We start from the raw sequence: 21,468 nt of genomic DNA, 5'->3' as shown, positions 1-21,468 counted from the left end.
TGCTGCAGTCTAATTCCTTCGAAGCTCAGCCCCCCCCCCCCCCCCCCCCCCCCCCCCCCCCCCGCACTATGGGCCTTAGCACTTCTCAATTTAATGAAAGAAAAATTGCGGAATTGAGTTTTCAACATTGTGACCTTCAAACTCCTTTGTCGAAATGTGGCTTTCGGCTTGGTTTTCTTGTCAAAAGTGTCGAGGTTAGCATGTCTGAGTGTAGGTCCATGCTGTTTGGACCTGCTTTAGTTGTCCTTCCAGCCAGTGGATGCTGCCTGTTGTTAACCATCCGTGCAATGTTGCCTAAGAGTCCTCCTCCTTAAACCCAGCTAACAATAAGCAGAATATCAGCTCCCTTGGTGCGAGTGAGCTCCTTCGGCATTTAGAGTTGCTGGTTGGAGCCTGCAGCACATTTGCACGCCTGCACTCGCCTTCAAACCCCGTGAAAGCTTTGCACTTGCTCAGGCGTCAGATCTCCCTGTGTCATGCTTTCTGTTACCTTACGGGCTTCTGACAGCCCCGATGCTCTCCCCACCTTCTGTGTGAGTCTGAGCTTTTCTGTGACTCGCGTCACGTTGCGTTGGTCAGTCACCCTCGCTGATGTAGAATGACTTCCACGCCAGCAGTGCCTCCAATTTTACATTCCTGTGGTGAAATTGCTGCATGACTCTGCCATTCCCTGTCTTAGCTACCTCTACCAAGTGTACAGCTTCTCTCCCCCCCCCCGCCCCCCCCCCGTCCCAAACCACCACAAAGAGCTCTGCACTCCTATACATCTCCGGACGCCCCTTGTCCAACTGTCAGCTAACCTGGCTCTCCAGCTGTGGAGTTTCGTCCTAAAATTCCTCTGCTTGCAACATCTCTCTCTCTCTCTCTCCTGATCTAAGGCACTCCTTAAAACCTACCTCTTTTCACCAAGATGTACAATCCACTTTGACTTAAATAAAACAAAGAACTGTGAGATCCGAAATAAACAGAAATTACTGGAGAAATACAGCAGGTCTGCAGCATCTGTGAGCAACAGTTACCATTTTGAGTCCTTCAGGCACCCTTTGATGGTTTTGTTTGCTTTTTTTTTGGTTAAATCTGCTCCTGTGAAGCACCTCTGATGTGTTGCCTTATTAAAACCCGGTGCGTTAATGCACTCCTTGTTCTTTTGACTCCACTGTGCGTAAAGCTTTCAACCGACTGCACAGTTTATCAAGGTTTCTAAAATCTTCTGACCACCTCCTTCCCACCTTCAGGACCCCTCAAAGCTTTCAACTGCCTACTCAACTTCTCATTAGAATCTAGTCCTCCCATCTCTTATGGAGAACACCAGAGTGCTTTTACTGAAGTGAAGGTATCGTGTAAGTGCATGTTAAGAGGAGTACCATAATTAACAAAGGACAGTCAAAGTCTATATTTTTTAAACAGAACTTTATAACCAATTGTGTTGGATGAAAAGTTTGAAGTTTAGTCTATGGTTGTACAAAGTAATGTACTGAAATATCCTTTTTCTTTCTCCCCTTTCTCCTGATACTAGGTCTCTCGTCATTGCTTCAGAGTGTGACAGGAAACACTTCTGTTCCATCCAGCAGTGCAAGTTCAAATATTTCTACCCCAGCAGTGACCAATGTCACCAGTCCGATAGATAAAGGTGTTCCCATTATTAATGCCAGTACTCAGTCAATGATCCAAGGGCTTATCGGCTGCTCTCCAAACTCGCCTGCGTCTGAAGTTTCCTCTGGCTCATCTGTGAACTCAGCCCCTGTAAATCACAGCCCCGCTCTGTCCAGTGCAAACCTGAAGGGCCCCGCCAACACTACAGTGCTTGACAGCTCTCTCCGCAGTACCACCTCTGGATCAAGGGGAGGCTCGACCAGCCAGAAGTCATCGGCGGAGGCGGCGGCAGAGGACACCGAGGCCGAGACCCCCTCGCCGTCGAGTCTGGAGATGAAGATTCACAACTTCTTGAAGGTCAACCCAGGCTTTAAGGCTTTGGATCTCAATATCCCGCTGCTGAGCAACCTGGGCTCCGGTGATCCGAAGAGTCTGCTGCCGCCGTCAGACGCGGGTCGTAACCCTGGCAGCGCCATGCTGGACAACCAGGACGGCACACCCGTCCGAGACGAGCGAGGTGGGACCCCCACCCAAGATGAAATAATGGACAAGCCAGCCACCCCGGGCCCGATTGACCCAATGTCCTTGCTGTCGAAGTTAATCAGCCCGCCCTCCTCTTCAACCAGCAGCACAATCTCCCCCCCACTTTCCCTCCCCCAAAACAGGGATTCCGCCTACTCAGAGATTTCCAACACTGTGCCTTCTTACCAAAGCAGCTCTTCGTACGGCCGTGGCAGGAGCCAGTTCCCTCCTTCTTTCAAGCCCTCCGAAATGTGGGAGCAGTCGTCTCCCCACAGGGATTCCCCTCCTGAACAGTTTTACCCAGGTGAACCCTGCACTGATTTTGACTACGCAGGTCCACCCCCTTCAGTCTCCAGCTTGGCGAAGCAGCTCCCGAAATCCATTCTCAAGTCAAATAAACCCGATCAGAGTCCCAATGAATACCAGTCTGTTTCCACCAGTTACAGTCGCCTCAAGTCTGTGTTCTCCAAGCCCATGAAGTCCATTCTTAAGAAGCAGGAGGCTTATGGCAGCAGGTCAAATAGCAGGGGGGGGTACGGAGATGATGATCAGGGGGTTGAGCACGAGAGCCTGTCTTCACCCAGCCAGAACAATCCGTTCTTCCCCTCCGAGTCTAACAACATCATCTTGCAGCCCTCTTTCTCAGATATGTCTCGCGCGGGATCACTTCCGAAAGTGTTCTCTGACTCGCTCGCTTCCCGCCAGTCGTCTTCCACACAAAGTGCCGGTTCTTATAGCCGCATGCCGGTCACAAGCATCGAGAAAGCTGTGTCGCTCGGCTCCCCTGTCTCTGCCACTTCCACCATAGAGTTTAAGAACATGCTCAAAAATGCCTCCCGCAGGCCTACTGATGAGAAGCCTTTAGAGAGCCCTATTAGTCCAGCTCCAACAGGAGGTGTGAGCGAGAAAGGGAGCCTGTCAATCTTTGGACAGACTGGGATTGCAGAGACTGGGGAGGACGAGCAGCATTGTATAGAGACTCACATATCCACGTCTGAATTATCCAAAAGCATAGAGGAGAAAGGAGCCCCCATTGAAACGCTAGGTTCCAGTACCCCGTCAGCAGGGAGGCTGATGTTCGGAGAGCCTATTCAGACTCTGGACTCTAGCCGAGGGTCAGGCAGAGGTAATCTGAGTCATGGGAGAGGGGGCTCTAGGAGCAGTTGGTTTGAACAGAGCGAAAACATTTCAGACTTTGAAGATGACTCATCCTCTCTTGACGTTTCTGAGATGACTCAAGGTATTCCTCCCAGTTTTAGAAGCCAGTTTGAAGAGCACAGACTCCAGTTCCCTGATACTTCAAGCAGCTTTAGGTCCAACAGCTTTAGCTCCCCCTTTGAGAGGCAGACCCAGCAAATGGGACTGCCGCCCGGCTCGCTGCACGATCGCATCGGGCCCCCCCCAGTTCCGAGCCGCGACCACGTCGGGCACCCCCCTGGTCCGCCGCCAGATCACGTACTTGCCCCGTGCACCCCGCAAGATCACCTCGGACCCCCGCCCCCTCCTGTGCCCTTGCGAGATATCGGGCTGCCTCCAGTGCCCCCGCGGGATCACCTGAGTCTGCCCCCGGGTCCCCCCCCTCCTCCTCCTGCTGTCTCCCATGACCATCTCGGGCCTCCCGGCCCCAGCCAGGAGCACGGGGCTGTCTCGTCGGGTTCCCTGAGAGAGCACGCTTCCTTCTCGGGTCCCCCTCAGGATCACGGTGGGCCACCACCTGGTACGACCCATGAGAAGATCGGGCCTCCGCGGGACCACGCTGGGCCAGCCCCAGGCACTTCTGTTGACCACATCGGGCCGCCGTCTGCTCCTCCCCCTGATCACTTTGGTCCTGGCTTACCTCCTGGCCCCCCTCCACGGGATCATCTTGGCCCCCCGCCCCTGGACCACCTTGGACCCCCACCCGGCCCCCCGGTGCCACCACCTGGACCCCCTCCGCGGGATCACCTGGTCCCACCTCCTGGGCCCCCTCCAATCCCCCCACCAGGTCCTCCCCCTGGCCCCCCTCCACGGGATGTTCTGGGTCCGCCGCCAGGCACTCTTCCGCAAGATCACCTGGTCCCGCCTCCCGGCCCCCCTCCGAGGGATCCACTTGTCCCACCCCCAGTCCCCCCTCCTCAGGATGTACTTGGTCCATTGCCTGGATCTCCTAGAGACCTCCTTGGCCCACTAGCCGGGCCCCCAAGAGAACTCCTAGGCTTACTACCGTGCCCTCCAAGAGACTTCCTTGGCTTAACCAGCAGGCCTCCAGTGCAGAGGTCGCCAAGGGATTACTATAGCCAATCCTTTACGCCCCAGCGAGAGTACAGTAACCCTGGTAGATTCTTCCAGAGAGACTTCAGGGGCTCTTTCAGGCCTCGAGAATCTTTTCAAAGTGGAAAGCGGCCCGGTTTGCCATTTGGGAGCCCCCCTTTCTCCACGGCTCCAAAACGACCCTACATGCCTCCTCGGTACTGAGAAAGCAAGATGTTGCAGACGAGCGGGAATGTTTCTGTGTTGGAGACTACGTGAAAACTCATCTCTAGCCCTTGCTCTCCGAGCAGCTGTAGTGGCAAGGGTTTGGCGTGGCGCATTGTCAGTCATTGACTTGTCTTTTTGTGTCCTTGTCTGTTTGCCCTCCTGACTCACTTCCTGTTCTCCCACTCTGTCCTTCCCGAAGCTGACCTGCTGTGCTAGGTCAGCGGTGTATGTAAGGTTAAATGTTTCCGTACAGTATCATTACAAGCTACTGCACAGCAAGTTTTCATCAGAGGAGCTTGGAAACTTCCATGATGTGTAGGAATCCTACAGTGGAGCTAGAGAACCATTTACTTTTACACAAAAGTAAAACTTTTGTATTGCTGCAAAGATCATCAAGAATACCGTCTTAAGATGCTGTAGCCTCTGTCCGAACCCTTTGCTATTTTGTGTTTGTTTTTTTAAAAAGAAGTTACAGTTTTACTGTGTGTACTAGTTTGTGGAGGAAAGAATGTGGTGAAACGCAAATTGCAAATGTTTCTGTTGTCATTGAAAGCACTTGCAAGTGAAACACCCCCCTCCCCTCCACCCATAGTCAAATTTCAGGGCTAGAATTTTCAAAGCTGACACCTCATTGTTTCTGAGTCAACGCGATGAACACTATTTTGTAGAGGGTTGTGTGTTTCCTGCAGCAGACACTTTTCCAGAGGAAAGTGTTGATTGGGCGGGGTGGGTGTTAACTGTACAATCCACTTCCTACTCACTGGAGAGGATTCTGTGCCAACTGCTCGGCCCCCCCCCCCCCCCCCCCCCCCCCCGTAAATAACAAGTGTGTGTCAATTCAGCTCCTTGGCAGAGGGTTCACATCAGCCTATGTGTGGATTGTGCAGTGCTTTGAGGGTGGGTGTTTCTCCTTTTTAAACCTTCCCCCCCCCCAATCCCCTCTCCTTGTTTTGAAATGTATAGCTTGCCCCTGTTTCTCCCACTAACCTGTCTTTTTCTCCAGAGCAGCACCGTCAGCCACTAGGATGGAGCGTCTTCCCCTTGGCAATGCCAGTGCTGCTGGATAAGGTGCCAAGGAGAGGGCAACCAATGCTGGTGTTGGAATCTGAAGCACACTGCCCCTGGTTGTCCATCCCAGATGTGGGAATGGTGGAAGATGCTCCATCTAATAATCTGGCTGAGAACCTCCCGAGACTCCAAACAATCGGAAGCGAGAAGATTTTTTTAAAATACCTAACGGGCAGGACTGGAGCCTGTGGACTGTGCATTGGGCACAGTTTTAAGCTGTTAAGATGTGTAGTGTTTCTAATGGCAGTGCAGTTAACAAAGAAACAAATGCATTTATCTACAAAAGAAAAATGGTGAATCTTTGGAATAAACCTTCCTCTGTCATTTTACAAGCTCTTTATAGTAGACCGATCAGTCAGCGATGCGATAGGCAGAGTAAAACCTAATTCTCTGCAGCTTGTTCAAAAGTATTTTGAATTTTCCTACCCCATGCTTGCTGATCGGCTGCTAAAACTGCCTAACATGCTTCTGGTAGCCTTTTTCTGTGGCTTGTTCTGTCCCAGTCACTGTTTTGTTAAATGTAACATGCTTGGCCTGGTGAAGTACCTGGCTGAATAACACTCGTTCCTCTTTATATGACTTATAAAGAGACGTGGGGGAGAGCTGGGTGCGCGGGTGGGTGTTGGTGATGTAGGTGTAGAGAGCCAACATCAGGCAGTGACTGGAACAGCTTTGTAAAAATTCGTGTCCAGTCTGTTTCAGAACTCGTCTTTGCTTTATTGAAGGTGACGTTTGAAGAATTAAAATGAAAATTGAGGTGGATCCAGTGTAACCGGACTTAATCCCATACAGTCTAGTTCGTGCTGATGCTGAACACTTTGGCTGTATTAGTAACTGAGTTTTTTTGGGGGAAGAAAAAATCGACACACACACACACACAAACAAACACACGTTCTATCTTTACACTCAGATGAAATGTACAATGTTGTATGTAGCAACAACAGAAAAAAAAACTTTTTTTGTTTCCTGAATTAAAAAGTGAAGATCAAGTTCTCCATTTATTTTTCTGAAGAGTTTGTAAGCATTTAGCAATTTTTATTAACTACACTATAGATGTAAAATTTGGATGCAGTGTCAAGTTTAAGCTGTGAAGATTCCTTTCAAGTTAAAGCTACTGGAGCTAAATTGTACAACTGAACTGATCTGTCACATCTCTTCTCCATAACGCTGTTATTACATGTGAATGTAACTTGGCTGCCGGGGAAGGGTATAACTTTATAGATCCAGTGGTTTTTCAGATGAAACAGTACCTCTGTAAATATGTCATCTAGTTAACGCATTTAGATTACGATGTCTTCACTATCTGTGTTAGAAACAGTCAAACTGAGTGAAAGTTCTGCCTGCTTTTAGAGAGACAACTGAAATGCTTTTGGAAATGACCTGTAATTACTTTAATAAAAAAAAAGTCTAATTTTTTTTTGAGATGAATAAGGATTCAGCATTTTGCCGCAAGCAGTGAACCTTGCACGTTACTCAAGTGGGAAGGGGCTGGTGAAATCTGTTTTCTGAAGATCTGTATAAATTTGCTATTGTGTGCATTTGGCTCAACGTAGATTTTTTTTCCCCCCATTCCCTACCTAATGTACAGATACACTATTAAAACTGAGGTAATCTGGCACATCTTAAAAATGGCATACTGTGTTCCCAATCCAAGAGTTATTTTGAATTCAGGCACATCAGCTCTTACTGAGCAACTGGGTGATTTCTTGACCAGAATCCCTGCAGCTGCTCCTCCAAGTGACAGTACAGCAATACTGTCTGCTGAGGGTTATGCATAATGCTCTAACATTCCCATTTGGACAGTACTGGTCACCCACGATTGAGTTATGTAAAATATGTGTTTAACTGACCGCTATTCAACTGCCAGAGGTTTGGCAGTGTGCTACAGCTGAAAGAACACTTCAAATTAAAAAAAAAGACACTAGGGTATGCAACAACTTGAGACCGGTTTCTCAAAAGCGATTTGCTGGAGCTGTGCCCGTAGATTTGAACCAGCATGGTCATGTCACTGGTGACATTTCTTGTTTGTGGCAATTCAAGTCCTTGAACGAGCAATAGTGTGGTGGGATGGGGATGGGACATAGCTGAGCCTATACTTCAGCCTCTTTCCTGGACAGTGCAGTGTGGTGTAATCGCCCCCAGCAATGAGACTATCAAAGGGCTTCCTGCATTATATTAACATGCTGAAAACAGCCCCTGATGGTTGGGGGTGGGTGGTGTCATTACCAGGTTGACAATATGTGTAACTAGTGCACATCTCTAGAGGTCCTACCTCTTCGGTATGCATGCATGAAGTGTTGCCCATGGAAGTGTTTTACTGGATGTTTTCACGCTGCTACAGACGTTCTGGCCACTTCATCAGCTGCCCAGCATGCCACCGTAAACTTTGGACACTAAAACAGTTGCATGGAAGGAAGCTTTATCCGTTTGCCTTCTGCAGTTGGCTTTCTTACAAAACAGAAGAAACTTGAGATTGCTTGAATCTAATGTCTTTCCCAAGGAGCCAGTGCCAGAACCAAAATTGAGGATGGTTCGAGTTACCATTTCTTTTCAATACCTTTTGACTCAATATAGAGAATTTGATGAGCAAATTAAAAAATACGCTGTTATTTCCTCTGAAATGTGATGTCAGTTTCTGCTGACAAAGGGATGGGGTTCTCCTTGTAGTGGCATTCTTGAATAACTTACTGCTTAGGAGCACTTGCTTTGCCTTTGCCCCCACCCCCCCAAAAAAAAACCCTCTAAAGGTCTTCTGTAGTTATCCATTAGCTTGTTGATAGAGGTTTGTGAAGTTGCCTGCTTCTTTCACCATCACCCGCCCATATTTGGCAGCTAAACACAAAACCTTTCTCCCCACACTGAAGTTTAACTTTCCAATTTTGGGTCAGAATTCCCTGATCAATTCCTGCAAGATGTGAACAAGACGCAGCCAGCCAAACCTGGGAATTGCTGGGCAGTCCACTGTTGCAAAATCTCCATTTCATAAAAACGTTTTAGCGCATCTGGGCATTCAACGCTACCAACCCTGGCTTTGGGATCAATGTCAATGGGAAAACCGTGAGAGGTTTGCAAAGGTTCGGTTCAAATGTCAGATGGGTTCTTTTTGAAGTTTTTCACCTCCACCTGAGAATGAAGCCTTTGCTTACATATTTGGTACAGCCACTTCTCTCATGTTTGTTTCTGAGTTAGCCCCTCATTCTGAATTTAGTAGGAACCCTTCATATCTAGGAGGCTGTCATTTGGAGAGCCTTCAAACCATCAGTACTTCCTTGGCTCATCGTGAAGACTTATTGTTCCAAGAAACTAGTTTGATCCAGTTTCATTGATCACCTTGTTTGATCTTCCTATCAAACTTGTAAATGCAAGTGGGTGTGTAGAGGTGTAGTACCTCACACATTGCCTGTTTCCTACCTCTATGATCTTATAAAAGATCTGTTATCTGTATTCTGAGAATATATGTTAATGATTCCATCCATATTGGAGGAGTGCACTACTTCTGAAGCTTTGGTCACTTCAGATAGCTTGGATGAAGCATCTTGGTATTTCACCCATTTTGGGTACATCTGTTCCCCAGACTCATTGGAGCTACAGCGAAGGAAGATTAAACAGCATTTTGGCTGTGGATACCCACCAACGTCTTTTAAAGTCCAGAAAGCTGGAATTTTGAATTCACTACTTTGTTGTGAAGGGCCAAGTTGAGAAAAGTAATCCATGGATTGATCAGAAGAGGCTTGGCAACATTGTACAGCTGAAAGAAGACTTCCGTTTAATAAAAGAATAATAGGGGAAGCCATGACTTGAGACTCTAAGCACCATATGATAGGTTTCTGAAAGCAGTTTGCTGGAGCTGTGGCTGTAGATTTCATGGCCATGTCATCAGTAACGTTTCTTGTGGCCTCTAGTGTTTTTTTAAGAACCATGTACAAATATTCTGTCATCTCTTTGAGTAGATGCGTCCCATTTTCTTTACGGCTATCTTGTTCAGTTTCCAAATCGACCAGCTGTTAGAGAAGATCCCAGAAGGAGAATGATCATTCAGAATCGAAGTAACAGCCAGGATCCATGAAGAATGGAAACTGAGCATGAATTATTCCTAATTCATATTCTCCATGTTAACCTTCCTCTTTGCTTTAAATTTTAAAAATCGGGAACCCATTGGTATCTTCTCCAGACAAGTGTTTATCTCTACAAAACTGACCCAGTGCCAGGTGCTATAGAATGTACACACTGAGAAATAGCCCCTCTTTATTAAGCTTCTTCACTTCAGATTGATGAGGGTGTATACTCTGAACATATTGGTCAAAATCTGCCTTCAAAGCCATGCTCACAAGTTCATTGAAACAACAGAAATGGTGACAGCTTACAAAAATTAAATGAAGCTAAACTTGACAGCAGTGCTAGCATGGAAAATTCTATAAAAGAAAACAGTGCAGCTACATTAGGGTTTGAAACCCCCCCCCCCACCCCAAAAAAAAACTTGCAACCTAATAATCAAAGGTGTCCTTTGGGTTGGTGTTCAAGACTCAAGAATTCAGTCAAGGTCTTGAAGGGTTATCGATGAGAGGAAAAACAATTGTACTTATTCCCACATTGTGTTGATGACGAATCCTGTTGAAAACTTGACCAGTTTGATAGATTTGTTCCTTAGATCCCTCATAAAACCCAGCAATAAGTTTTTTTTTGTTGCTGCTTGAGGGGATATACCAATAATGAAACATAATCTTGTATGTTCCACCCTGTATGTGTCTATTGGCACTCTGCCTTGGCTTTTAAAGAAAACATTGGCAAATTGTTCTAAACAACTGAAGATTGATTGATAATTCCTACTATTAGTACTAAAGGGGAGTTATAAATTATAAAGTGAATTATATTTTGGACCTACAATGAAATGACAAATAGAAACTTATGCATGGGTGTACAAAGTTGGACTTGTACCTTAATTCAGACATTCCATTCCTGACAAGGATAAAAACAGCCAAATCTGTTTTCATTTTTCTTGCTGTTGTATCATTCTATGGCCATCAGTCAAACTTGCCCTGTTGAAGGTAAGTCCACACCTCAAAACTGCTTTGAATTAGCAGTGAATTGCTGCATTGAGCCTACCATTAAAAAGGGACTTTCTGCATTATAGAATGGCAAACTAAAGTTTTTAACTTATTTTTCTCTTTTGTTTTTCCCCCACCCAATGCCAGATTTTATAAAATATCTCAGAAGCTGGCTTTTTTAAAACCAGTTTAAGTAACCAGAGTTTTAGACTTGCGTTTACTCTAAGTAGTGTTCCATGAAAGATTTTTCAGAACCCAGTGATTTAAGTGAGAGTGACTCCAGAATTTCTCTATTAAGACAGATCTGAAATTGCTTTTCTTAAAAGAGCCATAAATCTGTGGAATTCGCTACCTCAGAATGTGGTATATATTGTTGCTTTGAATTTGAGGAGGAGTTAGACAGAAATTTAATGAGCAATGGGGTGAAGGGTGATGCAGAGAAAGTAGGAAAATGGCCTTGAGGCTGGGATGAGGTCAGCCGTGATCATATCAAATGGTGCAGCAGGCTGGAGGGGCTGAATTGCCTACTCCTCTGATTTCTTAACATTATGTTCTATTAGGACTTACAGTCCACAATGTTCACTCTCACATTCCATCTTTGTAACAAAGCTGTTTAGCTCATAGAAACGCAGTGATCTCTTCACCTCCCAGTTTGTTTTATGTACTTCTGTCAGACAAATAAATAGGGGCAGCAAGACCAATGGCTCACAAAATTGGTTTGTTACCTTACTAAATTTCCAGTCTATTTTGGATCAAGAATCGCTGGAGAAATACCTTGTCCATTGATGACCATCTTTCTGTTAGTGCAGATGTATGAGACAATAGGGCTAGTTTGCATGTTTTCTTGGCAAAACTGTTCATCTTTTAAGGCAGAGTGAGTTCAGAATGAAGCCCATAGACATGGTTGCAGCTGTGTTTGATTTCCTTCTCAAAATCCATTTGCCTTTTGTTGAACTTTTCTAAAAAAAAATAAGATGCTTCTTAATCGCATACAGACATTAATGTTGAATCTTTCGAGAACATAATTGAAAAAGTGTAAAATGCCTAACCCATTTATTTTCTATAATGCGTCCTCCATTTCCCTGTTTGGTGCAGTGGTCCAACTCTGAAGAGACGGCAGGATTTCTAGTGGGACAATGACCAATGTCCAAGTGTTCTGAAAGCCTGCAGTTTCTGGACAGTTGATTGAGGCTCCCTTAAAGTCAGATCCGTCTGTGAGAAACGTCCACTGTGACACTTCTAACAAGTGTGTAAAACCATGACACTGAACCTTGGTGAACACTTTGCTTATCCATGGCTTTGTCCCTTTTATTTTTGATATCCATTAAGATCTTATTTAATTCTGACTGAAAGCAACCATTACAATGATTCTAAAACCTCGCAGGCTGCCCAACTCTTACAGCAGTTCATGTGAAATTTCAAACACTTATAGAAAAGTCATGGTAGAGTGTTTGTATCTGATGTTTGCTCAGTTTGAATAAAAGGTTTTAAAGCACACTGCTGATATCTGTGCTTTTCTATGCTTTGATTTGTGCTATGTTCCCTTCTGTGGAATTATCTTCTTTCAGTCTAAAGCACAGGGAACCCTGTTTGCAAACCCACCAGCCAATGATATTCTTGCTCACCAAGAAATAAATGGAGATTTGGGTCACACTTTACTCTCTTTCTTCACCAGGAGGTAAATTCCAAGTTTGGATCACTGGCCTTTTTCTCTGCATCGGTGCTATCACACGCATCTACTCTACATAGTGGGAGATCCCACATGGACTGGGGTTACCATGAAGGACTCTCCTCAACCTCACCTGAGGCATGGTGACTCTCGGGGTAAACCACCACTCGTCATCTCTCTCTAATTGGAGAGCAGCCCTATGATGTGGTGGGAAATTTGTTAACTTCTCCATCTGTGGAGTTGGTAATGATTGAGGGTCTTCATATTTTGTGAGTAAGGTTTAGTGGTCAATGCTGTTACCTCAGGTGCATTGATCAGTAGTGTCTCATCTTTGTTTTGTAACTGCTTATTCTTACTTGGGAGCATCCATTGGTGTGCATTATCGCATCATGGATTCCCAGTATAGCTAGTTGTGTTTCTCAATCACAATTAGTATTCCGAATCCCTGTTCTTTCCTAACAGGGTGAAAATATGAGCGACATGGTGGCATTAGCCACTATGTGAACTTCCTGATGTGTAGTGTTGAGTTCCACCAAAATCTGGAGATATACTTCACCTATTTGCAAGATTGTACATGATTTTGGGAGGAAGCACTCTAAAGTATTGTTTAACACCTTGTAAATATTAATGAGATTGTATGTATGTGAGATAGCTTGGTATTTGTAGACGATTCATTGGAGATTGAAATGTGCCAATTGAAATATTTTAGTTAGTCGTGTGGAAGGTACAAACTGTCAAGTCTGCTGATCTGGAGTTTCAGTCCAATAGGTGTGTAACATGAAAATTGATTGTTTTGGAGACAGGAGAGAAACCTTTAGTTGCCAGACAGTGTTAGGAGAAAAGTCACAGAAGTTGAAAATGTCCCGACCTATCTCCTCCCATTGAGAAACTCCATTATCTGTTCAGGCCAACTCATCACCGGGTGTAGCAAAGCAAACTGGAAGATTTAAGAATTTTATTTTTCAGTGTTGCTTTACATTGAATTGAAAAAAATGATTGCATTTAAAGCTTCATTCTGGGAGTAAATAGTAGTAAATTCGACGTCAGGGTTGAGATTTCCTCTGGTAGGTATGCTGAGAATAGGTTGGAGAACACTTCCTATCTATTACTTCTGAAAGATCTACTCAAAAGACAGTAGTTGGAAGAAATGCCCCTTCTTCACAAAGTATTTCAGACAGGAGCTGTTAATGCTGATTGCTGTTCGAAACAATGCTGTTATTAGTGAACAGAGGGACAGCACTCAAGGATAGAAAATGATGTTCCACCCATATCCTTTCTTTTCAGAAGTACGTAAGGATTATATTGTCAGCCTCACTCCTGGGCATTACATTCAATAGGAAAAGAGCCTATGAACGATAGTCTGGAGTTACAAGTAAGTTAGTGAGACACCATTGTATATGTTTCTTGTGTGAAAATACTCCATCTTTAATCCCAATTTGGGAATTAAACACTGACAGTGAGCTAACCCCATGATGGTCCTCTGTTAAGGAAATGCGCTCTCCTTCCCACCCCTACCATACCTTTCCTTTTTGTTCTTTCTAATGTGTCGCTGCTCTTCTTATTTCTTGTCTGCTCTCCATTCTGTCTTTCTCCGGCACCATTCTAAGGCATGGATAACCCACAGCAGGTTTAACTGGCCTCTCTCTCTCTCTCTCTCTCTCTCAACGTCAGTGCACACCAGTCTGACTCATGGTCAACAGAACTGAGCAATCATGCTGGTGTCAAGGTGCCTACTGTTCGAGGGCTCTTTGTTCATTCAGGGAAAGTCAATGTTATCTCTGCCAGAACACAGAAATGTGAATTGCATCTGGTCTGTGGAATGATTTACATTGCCAGCAATACGAATTAGGTGGTGTTAGGGCATTAATATTGAACGTCAGAAAGCCACCCCAATTCAGGTAATGGTTCCACTAACTCATTTATTGCCCTACATTTTAAGGGTCTTATGTACTAGGGTGATCTAAGGTTTGGAGTGTCTCTCATGGAGATCCTGGTTCAAATCCCACCTGCTCTGGAGTTGTGACATAGCAGGTTATTTTAAAAATCTTAATTTGCAGTTTATAATGTGCAGGAGTACCAACAGTGTTTAATGATTCTCAGCTGCACTGGCAGGTTGCTACCACCCTAGCCACTGCCATTTATCAAGGAATGTAGGGGCTTCTGTGAATACTTTCCAGGAAAACAAAAGCCCACATATCTAGTCAGAAAGCAGGAGGGTAGTGGATACTGGAAGTGGCTCAGAGTCAGAGTTAACATTGAGTCAACCTCCTACATTGTGAGACGTTAAATCGTGCCACGCAGAGGCTGCCTGACCTGCACTCCCTGTTACTATGTCGGGACACGTCAGTGTTGGACTGGGGTGGACAAAGTCAGAAGTCATACGACACCTGATGATGGAGCAACGCTCAGAAAGCTTGTGATTTCAAATAATCCTGTAGGACTATAACCTGGTGTTGTGTCATTTCTGACTGTGTAGCAAAGTCGTAGTAATAATTGAATCTTTTTAAAAAAACACCTGTGCATTTCTTGTGTGTCATGAAGTTTGGGTTTTGTCGGACAATCTTTGAGATTATGTTAATCATCTTTTATTTGTATTGTCTATTTTTGTTTATGATGTCGCAATTGAAGACACATCCATGTCAATGACCGCTCCGACAGTACTGTAATTTACACAGGCTGCAAAACTGTTTACCATTTGGAATTGTGAACGAGTTTATTGAGAAAAGGATGTCATTAACCTGACAGTTTTTCTTCGTTCCAAAGGAAAAACTAAAGTGTTTGGCGTAATGTTCAAAGTTTGTAATTGTCACTTTGATAAAGAAATCCCATTACTGGTTGGAATTTGGAAGAGGGAAGAAGTTTAATATTAATAAGGAGTTACTGAGAGGTCTGGAGTCTTTTACTAAACCTGCATGTCCTCTGTAGCAGTCAACACTGCACTCTTTATACAACTATAAATGTTTACTTGTAACTAAAATCAAACTGAACGTGGTACATGGGTTGATGTTAGATTAAGGTAGCTCTGTTCTCATACTGAAATAAAATTTATTTTTTGTACATTCTTGGGTAAATGACGTGTGTTTATATTCGGTGTAAGAAGGGAGTATGAACTTTTTGGATGTTTTTCCTAAAGATTCTCCAACTTTTCTGCTGAATTTGCTGGTAGTGGCTGGTAACTGACCTTTGCAAATGTAGATGTCTGCCTCCCACCTCATCAAGCATGTTCCAGGAGCAGCAGCAATGTCAAAAGGATGGGAGCAGCCAAAGAAAGGCCATTTGTGCCATCAGAATGGTGCTAGTCCTTAGCAATTCATCCACGCCATCTGCACTTCACCCCTCCAAATCCTGCAGAATTGTCCGTCTTTACTGAGTTTGCCAACAGTTGGAGAGATGCCAGATGAGGTGCAGGTGTATGGGACTTGAAGGGAATTAAGTGGAGGGGGGTGGTTATATGTAAATAAAATCAGATTTTGTCCATTTCTTTTTGCTAGAAATATCTGAACAGAGAGGAAGATATTTACATGAAAATTCTTCACATTTGTAAACTATCTTTTCAAGTCTAACAAACTGCTTCTGTTCCTGTCTCTCTTTGTGACTGGACTTTGGGATTCTGATTGCCAAATGTCAAATTTCCAAAAACCGGGATGCAGTGACTGAGAATGGTAAGTTGCTTTTTTTTTCCCTGAGAACTTAAATATTTTATCCTCTGCAAGCAACTGATGATTTTCCAAGGTTGTGGTCCAAACAACAGTTGCAAGAAACAGAACTTTGAAAAATAAAATTCTCAGTTGGCAGGACTTTGCTTGTATCTATCACCCACCCTTCACCCTGTTCTTAAGATGGAAAAGGTGAACCACCCCTTAAATCTGTTTTATTCCTGGTCCCAGTGTTAAATGAGAAATTGTGGTTGCACAGAACCTGCTGAAATAAGGCACTTCTTGCGGAAGTCTTTCATCTTGTTCTCATCAGGACACTTTGCAAGAATGCCACTTGAAGGGCAAAACAGTCATTTATGTCCTGCATGAGAGGAGGATGCTGATTTGTTAGATCAATCCATTTGGGTGGGTTGGGAGGATTTAATTTGATATATGATTGTCACGTACCCAGGTTACAGTGAAAAGTTTTGTTCTTTAAAGTCATAGAGCTGTACAGCATGGAAACAGACCCTTTGTTCCCACCTATCCATGCTGACCAGATTTCCGAAATTAATCTAGTCCCATTTGCCAGCACTTGGCCCATCATCCCTCATAAACCCTTCCTATTCATATACCCATCCAGATGCCTTTTAAATGCTGTCATTGTACCAGCCTCCACCACTTCCTCTGGCAACTCATTCCATACACGTACCACCCTCTGTGTGGAAAAGTTGTCCCTTTGATCCCTTTTAAATCTTTCCCCTCTCACCTTAAACCTATGCCCCTCTAGTTTTGGACTCGCCTACACTGGGGAAAAGACTTTGGCTATTCACCCTATCCATATCCCTCATGATTTTATAAACCTCTATAAGGTCACTCCTCAGCCTCTGATGCTCCAGGGAAAACAGCCCCAGCCTGTTCAGCCTCTCCCTACAGTTCAAACTCTCCAACCCTGGCAACATCCTTGTAAATCTTTCCTGAACCCTTTTCAATTTTAACAACCTCTTTCCTACAACAAGGAATTGAATGAACCGATGTCCTGTACAGCTGCAACGTGACCTCCCAACTCTGTGCAGTACAGTTAGATCAGATCATACAAAATGCATTCAGGCAATAGAACAGAGTGAGGAATATAAGGTTATGGCTGCAGAGAAGGCGCACATAGAGCGAGATCAACATTTAAATTCAACATTTGAGAGTTGTATTTGGAAGTCTGATAACGGTGGGGAATTGAATTCTCTCTCATTGGCAACTGTCCCTTCTCTCGTTTTTTAGATTAGATTACTTACAGTGTGGAAACAGGCCCTTCGGTCCAACAAGTCCACACCGCCCCGCCGAAGCGCAACCCACCCATACCCCTGCATTTACCCCTTACCTAACACTACGGGCAATTTAACATGGCCAATTCACCTAACCTGCACATCTTTGGACTGTGGGAGGAAACCGGAGCACCCGGAGGAAACCCACAGACACGGGGAGAACGTGCAAACTCCACGCAGTTCGTCGCCTGAGGCGGGAATTGAACCTGGGTCTCTGGAGCTGTGAGGCAGCAGTGCTAACCACCGTGCCGCCCACTCGTCCTGAAGTTTGGAGTAAAAGTCCCACCTAAGAACCCAGGACAAGGAGCCAAATTGGTCCATTGTGTCTGTTGCTTGGGGGGTGGGTTGAGAGAATGGAAGGAATTGTATTTGTCACTGGGAATTTGTGCACCACGATGAATTTACCTGGAACCATGTCAACGTCAGTGAGTAGTGGCTGTATCTCCTGCTCACCAGCAGTGATCCCTCAAGTTTCCCATCAACATTGTTCCAACACAGGGGCCCAATGAATTCCCCTTCAGCTCAAAAGCCACGTTTGGAGGGGTGGGGGTGCATGGCTAAATGGTTGGCATTTGTACCTCTTCCAGTGAGGAAAAAGGAAAGGGTCTCTGAGTCTCGAGAAGGCAATAAGCTGTGCAATGACTCTCCAGGATTTCAGGAGGAATGGGCAATGTCTAAAGAGAGCCAGAGACTGCAAGTAACTCCTCCCTGGCCCCCACCAAAGCAAGAGTCAGCCTTCAGGGGAAAAGGAGAACTCTGTGGAATGAAACTGAACCATGTAGTAGTCAAGCTGGAATAGCACGACTTTTCAAGGTCAAAGTTTGAAATGTCTTTCACCTATGAAGCAGGGTTGGCAAACTCAGGATGATTAGGTCGAGAAGTGCAATTATAATGCAAGCCTGATATTAAAATTTACAATTCTCTGGCACAAGGTTATCAGCCCAAAACCCGCAACAGGTGCTGAATTGCTGTTACATCCAATCTCATCCCCCCAACCCCTGCAATATTTGACTGTGCCCGTTATGAATGCCCAGTGCAAAATTCAAAATCTGGGAACCTGTGATAGGAAATGAGGGGGCAGATGTAATATCTCTCTCTCACTCTCCATCTCACTCACTCTCTCTCTCCATGTCTCTTCATCGCTCTCTCTCTCCCACCATCGTGCGCTCTCTCTCTCTCCCCCATCTCTCTCTCACCCAATCTATCTCTATCTCCCCATCTCTCTCTCTCCCATTCTCTTTCACTCTCTCTCTCCCCATCTCTTTACCTCTCTCTCTTCCCCCATCTCTCTCCCCATCTCTCTCTCTCTTGCTCTCCTCATCTTTCTCTCTGTCTCTCCAGATCTCTCTCCCACCCCATCTCTCTCTCTTTCTCCCCATCTTTCTCTCTCTCTCCCCATCTCGTTCTCTCCCCAACTCTCTCCCTCCCCATCTCTCTCTCTCTTCCCCACCAATCGCTCTCTCTCCCCATCTTTCTCTCACTCTCTCTCTCTCCATCTCTCTCTCTCCGCATCTCTCTCTCTCTATCCCCCATCTCTCCCTCCCCATCTGTCTCCCTCCCTCTCTCCCGTTGCTCTCTCTGCACCCATCTCTCTCTCCACCCATCTCTCTCTCCACCCATCTCTCTCTCTCTCTGCCCATCTCTCTCTCTCTTCCCCCCCATCTCTCTCTCGCTCTCTCCCACTCACCCCCCATCTCTCTCTCTCCCTCATCTCTCTCTCCCTCTTTCTCTCTCTCCCCGTCTCTCTCCCTCTCGCCCCATCTCTCTCTCTCTCTCTCTCCCCCCCGTCTCACTCCCCCGTCTCTCTCCCCCCGTCTCTCTCTCTCTCTCCTGTCTCTCTCTCTCTCTCTCTCTCTGTCCCCCGTCTCTCTCTCTCTCTCTCTCTCTCCCAACCTCTCTCTCTCTCAACCTCTCTCAACCTCTCTCTCTCTCAACCTCTCTCAACCTCTCTCTCTCTCCCAACCTCGCTCTCTCTCTCCCTCTCACCCTCTCTCCCCCTCTCCCCCCAACCTCTCTCTCACTCTCCCCCATCTCTCTCTCTCTCTCTCTCACTCTCCCCATCTCTCTCTCACTCTCCCCCATCTCTCTCTCCCTCTCTCACTCCCTCCCCATCTCTCTCTCCCCCATCTCTAGCTCTCTCTCTTCCCCCATCTCTCTCTCTTCCCCCATCTCTCTCTCTTCCCCATCTCTCTCTCTCTCTCTCCCCCATCTCTCTCTCTCTCCACCCATCTCTCTCTGTCTCTCTCCCCCCACATCTCTCTCTCCCTCCCCCCACATGTCTCTCTCTCTCACTCACTCCCCATCTCTCTCTCCCCATCTCTCTCTCTCTCTCTCTCCCCAACCCCTCTCTCTCTCCCTCTCTCCCCCCCCAACCTCCCTCGTCTGTCTGTCTGTCTCTGTCTGTCTCTCTCTCTCTCTCTCTCTGTCTCTCTCTCTCTCCCAACCTCGCTCTCTCTCGCTCTCTCTCCCAACCTCGCGCTCGCTCGCGCTCTCGCTCTCGCTCTCTCTCTCTCGCTCTCACTCTCTCTCACTCTCCCCCATCTCTCTCTCACTCTCTCTCCCACCACATCTCTCTCTCTCTCTCTCACTCCCACCCCATTTCTCTCTCCCCCATCTCTCTCTCTATCTCCCCCATCTCTCTCTCTCTGCCATCTCTCTCTCTATCTCCCCATCTCTCTCTCTCTCTCTCCCCCATCTCTCTCTCCCCATCTCTCTCTCTCCCCCATCTCTCGCTCTCTCTCTTGCTCTCTCTCTCTCTTCCCCCATCTCTCTCTCCCCCATCTCTCTCTCTCTCCCCCATCTCTCTCTCTCTCTCTCTCTCTCTCTCCCCCCACATCTCTCTCTCCCCCATCTCTCTCTCTCTCCCCCATCTCTCTCTCTCCCCCATCTCTCGCTCTCTCTCTTGCTCTCTCTCTCTCTTCCCCCATCTCTCTCTCTTCCCCCATCTCTCTCTCTTCCCCCATCTCTCTCTCTTCCCCCATCTCTCTCTCTCTCCCCCATCTCTCTCTCTCTCCCCCATCTCTCTCTCTCTCTCTCTCTCTCTCTCTCCCCCCACATCTCTCTCTCCCCCATCTCTCTCTCTCTCCCCCATCTCTCTCTCTCCCCCATCTCTCGCTCTCTCTCTTGCTCTCTCTCTCTCTTCCCCCATCTCTCTCTCTTCCCCCATCTCTCTCTCTTCCCCCATCTCTCTCTCTCTTCCCCATCTCTCTCTCTCTCCCCCCATCTCTCTCAATCCCCCCATCTCACACTCTCCCCCATCTCTCTCTCTCTCTCCCCCATCTCTCTCCACCCCCCCATCTCTCTCTCTCTCCCCCCATCTCTCTCTCTCCCCCCATCTCTCTCTCTCTCCCCCCATCTCTCTCTCTCTCCCCCCATCTCTCTCTCTCTCCCCCCATCTCTCTCTCTCTCCCCCCACATCTCTCTCTCTCTCTCTCTCTCTCTCCCCATCTCTCTCTCCCCCTCTCTCCCCCATCTCTCGCGCTCTCTCTCTCTCTTCCCCCATCTCTCTCTCTCTCTCTCTCTCTCTCCCCCCACATCTCTCTCTCTCTCCCCCATCTCTCTCTCTCTCTTCCCCCCATCTCTCTCTCTCTCCCCCCATCTCTCTCTCTCTCCCCCATCTCTCTCTCTCCCCATCTCTCTCTCTTCTCTCTCTCTCCCCCCACATCTCTCTCTCTCTCCCCCATCTCTCTCTCCCCTCTCTCCCCATCTCTCTCTCTCTCTCCTCTCTCTCCCCCCACATCTCTCTCTCTCTCTCTCTCTCTCTCCCCCATCTCTCTCTCTCCCTCTCTCCCCTCCCTCCCTCCATCTCTCTCTCTCTCTCCCTCCATCTCTCTCTCTCTCTCCCATCTCTCTCTCCTCATCTCTCTCTCTCCCCCCGATCTCTCTCTCTCTCCCCCATTTCTCTCTCCCATCTCTCTCTCTCTCTCTCTTTCCCCCAGCTCGCTCTCTCCCCACATCTCTCTCTCCCCCATCTCTCTCTCTTTCTCCCATCTTTCTCTCTCTCTCCCATCTCGCTCTCTCCCTCCCCATCTCTCTCTCTCTCTTCCCCATCAATCGCTCTCTCTCCCCATCTTTCTCTCACTCTCTCTCTCTGTCCATCTCTCTCCATCTCTCTCTCTCCGCATCTCTCTCTCTATCCCCCATCTCTCCCTCCCCATCTC

The 21,468-nt window shown here is 46.6% G+C and overlaps 1 protein-coding gene across 3 annotated transcripts in view; it reads left to right on the top strand.

Moving 5' to 3' along the window:
• LOC140453928 (regulation of nuclear pre-mRNA domain-containing protein 2-like) overlaps positions 1-15,413 on the top strand; it is an 89,048-nt gene extending 73,635 nt beyond the window's left edge. For all 3 annotated transcript variants that reach the window (XM_072548782.1, XM_072548783.1, XM_072548781.1), the window contains one exon: positions 1,517-15,413. In XM_072548782.1, the coding sequence (XP_072404883.1) occupies positions 1,517-4,569 (3,053 nt within the window). In that variant the 3' untranslated portion in view covers positions 4,570-15,413. The remainder of the gene's footprint in view (positions 1-1,516) is intronic.
• Positions 15,414-21,468: the final 6,055 nt, after the last annotated feature.

Source organism: Chiloscyllium punctatum, chromosome 28 (genome assembly GCF_047496795.1).
Source record: "Chiloscyllium punctatum isolate Juve2018m chromosome 28, sChiPun1.3, whole genome shotgun sequence".
Classification (NCBI taxonomy): Eukaryota; Metazoa; Chordata; class Chondrichthyes; order Orectolobiformes; family Hemiscylliidae; genus Chiloscyllium; species Chiloscyllium punctatum.
This window is presented reverse-complemented; position numbering and strand designations above follow the sequence as displayed.